The 8,234-nt window shown below is 33.4% G+C and overlaps 1 protein-coding gene across 1 annotated transcript; it reads left to right on the forward strand.

The window, feature by feature from the left end:
* The first annotated feature begins 279 nt into the window (after positions 1 to 279).
* On the forward strand, positions 280 to 8,234 carry LOC110459537 (ubiquitin-like protein 4A-A). The gene is made up of 4 exons (XM_021511852.1): positions 280 to 387; positions 5,362 to 5,467; positions 6,266 to 6,510; positions 6,941 to 8,234. Exons 1-4 carry the CDS (start codon positions 340 to 342, stop codon positions 7,052 to 7,054), a joined length of 513 nt encoding a protein of 170 aa, XP_021367527.1. The 5' UTR covers positions 280 to 339; the 3' UTR covers positions 7,055 to 8,234.

The raw sequence follows: 8,234 nt of genomic DNA on the forward strand, positions 1-8,234 counted from the left end.
ACATGTAAATGACATTAAAAATTACTTCATGACGTATTTGTTTAATTAATGTAACAGCCTAGCCTGCTTGCGTTTTTGTACACATTAGGAGCCTTGAAATATAGGTCTATTTAAAACAACTTTGTTATTGTAATCAAATCAGCAGGTTAATGATGTATCCAAAATCAACTTAAAATAATCACTATTTGAATGATTATGAAGCAAAAGGTAAACCGGTCGAGCAAAGGATGATAGAATAAATATTGTCCATATATCAATGCGCTGGTTCCGTCGAACATAAAACGGAAGTGACGTATTTTTGGGAAATCCCTTGTCAAAACCCATGAGTGACCTGCTAAAATGCATATTTACGTAAAAGTCTTGAAAGGAAACGAAATAGAAGTAGCAGTAAGTATGTTTTAAGGCTAAACATGAGCTGTTTTCACTTAAACGGTTTATTGTAAAGAAACCAAAACCATGATAATAAGATAAGCACGTTTCATACCGTAACACACGCAAAAAACATGACCATGAATAGCAGGATCAACTGTTACACCGTCAACAACATTGGATATCATTGTCACCAGATATTAGATACACACAGTACACTATGAGTGTTTTAAAGCACATGTAATTAAAACCATGATAAAGAAAAGAGACCGTCTTTATAAGAAATATCAAAAGACTGGCAGTCAAATACAAAACCAACTGAGGCATACTTATTGGAACTTCATAGAAGACATTGTCTCTCCCAAAGCTGATACCAATTAATTCAATCTTATGAAAAGGTTCTGGACTTAAATAATGCCCAAAGATAGCATTTTTTTACCAGTCATGTGGATAAAGCTAACATCCAACACTGACAATTTCAGTTATTTCTATTTCTGATAGTTCTGATTAGTTCAAAAACATTCGACCAAGACTATCCAATATATGGTATTATTACCCTGAAATTTCTCATTTCCACATAACAACTAAGGGTATTGAAAAGCTACTCCTCAAGCTAGACAACAAAGTTGCAGGACAAGATCTCATCAAGCCTTAAGTCCTCAAGAAGTTAGCTACTGAAATATCTCTCATCCTCTGCCTCATCTTCCAACGATCCCTGGTTACCAGTCACGCTCCATCTGACTGGAGGACGGCAGATATTGCCCCTGTATATAAGAAAGGCCCAAAATACAACCCAGTATATCTGTTGCAAGCTATTAGAGCACATCATTGTCAGTAACATCATGAACCATGCCGATACACATCAGATGCTTTACCACCTTCAGCATGGCTTCAGACAATCCAGATCATTTGAGAGTCAATTAATTGAGTTCATTGATGACATCACGAGTAACTTAAAACAGGAGAAGCAAACTGATGTTTTCAGATCATGGACTTCAGTAAGGCATTTGATAAGGTGAGCCACCCACTTTTTAATCTACAAACTTGGGAGCTATGGTAGATAGGGGGCAAAGTCAACACCTGGATTCAAGTGTTAATTCTGTTCCTTTCCTTTTCATGCAACAACCATTTATGACAAAATCTTCAACCAGTTGAAGTAGGGGTGTTGATAAACATATTCCAGTAAGTAAAGGAGCCCAACAATCTAGGATGAAAAGTGAAAGTTATTGTCCGCTGAAGGATGTTGTGAGATCCAAAATTATCAGAAAATAGGGCATGGCAAAGGTATATGGAAATACGAACAGAATTCAAGTACTGTACTTAGGTTCTGTATAAACCTAAGAAATTAAGCGAAGGGTATGATGCGAAAAGCTCGAAAGGAAAATGAAAAATAAATTGCTTTAAAGGCCAAGTTGTACCCAAAACAATTTTGAAAATATTTTAATTCATAACAAAAGGTTAAAACCGGAATTTCAGACTTGAAAGGTCTAGATGGAGAAACATCTAAAGTTTCATCAAAGGACAAGACTTTAGATGATGTTTTGGCCAGTATTTTAGCAGTGTTTTCACAGATGAACCTTCGGGAGACATACAAATAATTGAAAAAAAAAATCGACTGAAGAGTACCTTTTATGTAAGACGGTATAATAAATCTCAAGATCCAGACCAAATGAACCCAAAAGTTAACATATCCCTATAGGACAGCATACATTGTTTTACCATCTGCATGGAAAGAAGCTGACATCAAAGCCAAATTAAAAAAGGAGCAAAATCAGACCCAGGAAATTATCAACCAATTAGACAACGGAAAAGATAGTGCAAAATGCCATTGAAAGCATATGAGAAACTCTTCGGTATCAATCAAATTAGATTTATTGGGTAGAAAACTTTCTTAATCAAAGGAAACAAAGGCAGGTCCAGTACACTCTGCCAATTGAGCTATATAGCTATGAAGACCTATATAGCTATATCCAGCTATAAATTATAGCTGTATTGAGCTATATTTTCTCAGATTTCAAATTTCATTAAATTAAAGCAGTCGCATAAAACAATAAGGTTAATGGTAATGTTGACTACAAAAAGCATACAGTTAGATGTTTATTTTCATTTTTCATAAATGTAAAATTTCCGATTTCTTTACATCATTTTTTTTAAAAAAGAATACTTATATTTAATGTCTTTTGTTATCAACCTAATGATACAATCTTCATTTAAATGCGGCTTTGTTCCGTTTTCCTTAAAAAAGAAAATCACATGAAAATAGCTCAAAAGACCTATTTCAGATAGGTCAATAGAGCTATTATAGGTCTTTACAGCTATATAGCTCAATCGGCAGAGTGTACTGGACCTGAAAGGGTAGCAGTAAATGGAAATTCATTAAAAGACCATTTCATTTGAAGCGGAATCCCTCAAGGTTCAGTTCTAGGTCCAATACTATTTGTAATCTACATAAATGACCTGCCAAAATAAACCCTGTTGAATACCTTCTTGTTTGCCGACGACACAAAAAAAGCTATAGAGAAAATAGGTGGATTTAGGATAAAAAAGTGATTCAACATGACCTTGATAATTTACAGGTCTGGTTCAATATATAGACATGGCTTTTGAAAATCTACCTTCTTAAATGAAAACTACTTTCAGTAAAAGGAAAAGAAGTAAGAAGCTACCACATGGCTAAATTAGGAAGATATAAATTAAGCTAGGCTGGAAAAGACTCATCTTAAAAAATCATCGGAAGGCAAACAGCATTGTGGGGCTTAGTATGTTTGGACAAACATTTGTATGTTTGGATGAACCAGGTCACTTTTAAACAACTGTTTAAGGTGCTGGTCCACCTACACCTGGAATACTTGTGGCAAGTGTATGGATCCAATACAAAATGAAGAAAATTGAGAAGGTACAGTGAAAGGCAACAAAACCATGGCTGAATGATCTATATAATTATGAGATATTTTCATGTCATCAAAGTTACTGCTGGTATCAATATCTTTGATAAAGATTCAACATCCAGAAAGAGGGGACATGCACAAAAAATATAGAAAAAACATTGTAAATTAGATATTAGGAAGTTTTCCTTTGGCTACAGAACTGTTGATATATATGTAGCAGTCTTCCTCAAGTGGTCATACAGGCTACAACAATTAGAGACTTTGGAATCAGTAGGAACTATCATTGGAAACATCTTGAACTGAAATTGAATCACCTACATGTGCACTAGCCTACTACAAATCTACACCAACAGGAGTGACTTTTAAATGAAATTGTTATTTGATATGATATGATATGGACATAGAGGCAAGTAACTGCTTGCGTCCTTCAATGCATGTAGCCTAAATCCTATTTAGGAAATAGTAAACAAATTACCATCTGTCATGTTTGAAAAGATGATAATACTCCTGTTATATTAAAGCCAATATTTCCATTTCTAATCCATGATGCATGCAATGGTAAACCAGTTTCTTGTAACTATGAAGTATACACATAATTGACAATGGATGAATACCTGTCATCTGTACATCTCAATCATGAAATATTCACATTAATGTTCATTGTTGAAATTGGAATGGGAAATGACTGATGTAGGTTTTGCCTGTTGTCACATCCTTTTGTTTTGAAACAATGAAAAATCTTGTAAATCAAATAAATTATAATTTGAAAAAGTACTCGACAATGTGAGCTTGCAAACAGTGTTTTTGATTGGCAAACAGTCTTGCCAATCAAAAAAACCATAACTCAACAATTGCTGATTTTAACTGATTTTGTTGGATTCAGGAAAACCTCTGTATCCTAGTTGTTTCGCCCCAGATCCTGTTAACATACTGTACATGTTTTTCGCCCTGAATCCAGTTTGTCCAGGGTTTTTCCCTCCTAATTTATATTATGTTTTGCAAACAATTATGGGAAGAAATTCAGGAATGCTGTGTGGAAATCTGGTCTATTATGTATGAGTCCAGAGTCCTAAATATTACATCTCTCCGAGTATAATGACCGAGAAGACTAAGACGTTCGGTTTGGTTTGTTTGTGTTTAACGTCCTATTAACAGCTATGGTCATTCAAGGAGGTGCCAGGTTTTGGTGGTGGAGGAAAGCTGGAATTCCCAGAGAAAAACCACCGACCTACAGCCAGTACCTGGCGATTGCCCCACGTAGGCCTTAAACCAGCAACCCAGTGGTGGAGGGCTAGTGGTAGCAGAATGATGGAGGCCTTAATCACTTAGCCACCGTGAGACTAAGGGAAAGTTTAAATACGACTATAAGCTTTGAACTAATAAACATGCCAGAAAAAATTGTCCTACAAATTCTTTTTGTGGTTAAACAACCAAGGATGAACATACACGACTTGCGGTGAAACCACCAAAGACCAACCAGTCGGTATTTTGATATTTAAACAGCAATATAATCCAGTATGTGTTCACCTACATTGTATACAAAGCCGTACACACATGTTACACCCTGTAAAACTTGTACCTGTACATTGTGATAATTACATTTATCCTATAACTACCGGTATGTTGTTTTCCATACATCGAACCGAGACTTGTGTAAAGGTGTATGATAGCTATAGTCGTACAATCAACATATTGTCTGGCATGGCATACTTTAGTGTTTTTAAGGATATTACCTGACAATGCTTTGTTAACTGTGTAGATCAATACACACATGTGACACTCCGTCATCTATAAAAATTGAATTCATCCCATCTTGTTTAATGTTTCACATATCAAACTGAAATTTTGTCTGTTGGCATATTATAGTCATTCAAATAACATTCTGATGTTGCTTACTTTATTTAGTATTTTTAAACATTTTGTCTACTTACATTGCCCCGCAACTTTTTACAACACAGATGGTCTTATAAACATGTACAAATTACTAGGATTGCTTTTAACACTAGCCAGATTTGAAAACCAACATATCTCATGATCATCGATCAGTTGTTTAGTGTTTTCATGCTGCAATGATGTTAGTAACTATGATTTCAAATTGTTAAAGGTATCCCCAAGTCATACCATAGAAGATGTAAAAGCCATTTTGGAGATGCAATTTTGTATGCCTGCCGCTCAGCAGAAACTGGTATACAAGGGGAAGACACTCACAGGTAAACAAAATACATTATTTTATTATTTTTAAAACAGAGTTTTGAGTTCTTGACTCATCATTTTTAGGTTGGAACTCAACCTGTTTGGAAAAACCTCACAAATATATACAAAAAGTAGCACAATAAGTTTCAAAACCAGTTTTGTCTGCCATAATCGCCTAGATCTATATTTAGAAACTTAATCAAGTCTGTGAAACGTGCTAGCTTTTGATTACAGCCATTAATTCATCTGTATTTTGTTAACACTTACAACCCTATGTAACTTAAGTAGACTCAACATTGCACTGATTTGGATGAGTCCATTATTGTCGTAAGTGTTGGAGGGGTTAAACTATTCATTGAGGGTACAATTATAACATGTAAAATATCTAGGCTAAAAGAAAACATCAGTCAACTGTACTCTTGTTGTCTCCATTTCTATTTCTTCTGTCGACTCAATTATAATTACAGTGCCAGACAACTTATTCAGGTCAGGTAAAAACTAATAAAACAAAAAAAGAAAAATGATAAAATATCAGTAATGGAGTTACCGGTATTTACTCTTAAATCGTAGACAATGTGTTCAGATATCTCACCGATTAATATGCATACTATATTCTGTATACATAACACTCATTTCTAGATAATATACCAGATATTCCTACCAAAACAATTGAGTAATTTAGAGGCAAACATGCAACATTTCATCTGAAAATATTGATGTTTTAAAAACTTCCATTTCAAATTTCCTACTTGAATCACTATATTGTACTCTGTTGATGAAAAATCAAAATAAGATAGTGATTGCTGTTATTTCAGATGGAAAAAGACTCTCAGATTATCACATTTCTGATGGCGACAAACTGTTTCTTTTCCAAAAGAAGGGTGATATGTCTGGTGCGAGTACACCCATAACACCAGGCCAGACATCTGTAGGGACACCCATCCTACCAAGTGAAATGGGGTCCTGCACCACCACAGTTCTATGGGATAAACTTTATGAATTCCTTCAGAGACATTTTACTAAATCAGATGCACGGAAGGTCCTATTAGAATTTCAAAAGGTGAGAAAATCCTCTGGTATTTTGTGTAATGTGTCATATTTTGATTATATAAATTTAATATTTGTGAAGTATTTGGAAACAATTTTCTTGACATCTCATTCATAGAATTGTATCTAAACAATTTTTATAATGAGAAATATCTATTTCTTAAAACAAAGATAAGCTGCAAAGTTTGTGGTTATAAATAAATCTGAAAAAGCTGTGATTTTATGATATTGGTTATAACATATGCAGAATTGTTAAAGATTTTTTTTGTATAATAATATAGACACACAAATATTGCACATTAAATATATAAACACATGACACTAAAACATCCAGGAAACACTTTCAGTGCTGATTTTTCAATTGACATTTGTTTTACATAAGAATACATTGAACAAGTATAAATAATTTAATTTACATACTGACATCTGCTTTAATCTTTCAGGATTTCTATGGGCAGCTGAAAAATTTAAGCCTGGACGATATAGAGAGACTAGCAGCCAGCAAGCTACGTGTGAATGCTAACGGAAATGTAAACGGACATGAGCGAATGACTTGACATTTAATTACACTTTATTATATCTTTGCAATTTTATCTTTATTATGTGTCATCTGGAATGGTCTAAAACTAACATGATTAGGAGTTGATATACATATATATATAGGAAAGTTGTGAAAATTCCTTGTTTAGTGAATTATTGTAAACTTTAATTACCAGCTGTAGTTTTTTCTTTTCTTTTTTTTTTAAATTTTCAAATTCAGTAAGTTAAAGAGTGTGGAACTAACTGTTAACTGGTTTCATGTCCAAGTTCTATCAAGGTAGAGTCTTTGTCAGATATTGGGTGTTTTAAATTCAAACATTTTAAAATTGCTATGGGGTAGATTAAAGAAAGGATATGAGAACACAAGATGCACAGTATTTTTAACAATTTCCTGGTACATGTAATACACCTATGTAAAACAATGAATACACTTTGAAAGTAAATTACTATTACAGTTTACTTCATATTTTCCACCCAAAGTAAAGCCATTGAAGAAAATTTCCCAACACTCCACTTTTATATTGAATGTTTTTTTTTATGTCAACCTATATGATGTGTTTATGTGAAAAGAGTTTGAAATAATTTGTCATAAAATCTGGAAATAAACAATGTCCACCTCAAGAGCAATAGAATTTCATAGAGATACTGTTACATAGTCACATTTTGACTCAAATTAATTTTATTATAAAGGATGGATATATTCTGTTTTGTGTTAATTATTTATTCAGGTTTTCAGTGAATCAATTACAATATATAGATTGCATATATTTTATCGTTCATAACTTTGCAAATTTCATAGGATACTTGAATTTGTGATCAATGCTTATTACATGAATTTTATTAATATCATGACATATATAAGTAAATCTAAATGTATTATTAAACCTTTTTTAATGATTTGTTTCGTCTGTTTTATATGAACATGTACATTGTATGTTGAAATAATTGTGTACTGATAATTATGACAGCAAGTTGATTTTCTGTGGGAGTTCCAAATTTTGCTGACTGTGATAAAGGCACATTGTTTATACATGCGTTGTATGACCTGGTGACATAACTGGTAGAAATATCCGACCAAGTGAATGTGGACTAGAAGTGTAGGATTCCTAGGAGTCTGAAACTATATATGTTCATCGTCACTTTTTACTAATAATTGACTTATGTGTCTTTGATATCCATTAAAGTATTTGAAATCAT

This window comes from Mizuhopecten yessoensis, unplaced genomic scaffold (genome assembly GCF_002113885.1).
Source record: "Mizuhopecten yessoensis strain PY_sf001 unplaced genomic scaffold, ASM211388v2 scaffold10107, whole genome shotgun sequence".
Lineage (NCBI taxonomy): Eukaryota > Metazoa > Mollusca > Bivalvia > Pectinida > Pectinidae > Mizuhopecten > Mizuhopecten yessoensis.

Coding starts and splice junctions, on each gene's coding strand:
- LOC110459537 (XM_021511852.1), top strand. CDS start 340: ATGCATATTTACGTAAAAGTCTTGAAAGGAAACGAAATAGAAGTAGCA. Junction 388..5,361: donor GAAACGAAATAGAAGTAGCA/GTAAGTATGTTT, acceptor AAATTGTTAAAG/GTATCCCCAAGTCATACCAT. Junction 6,511..6,940: donor TCCTATTAGAATTTCAAAAG/GTGAGAAAATCC, acceptor TTAATCTTTCAG/GATTTCTATGGGCAGCTGAA.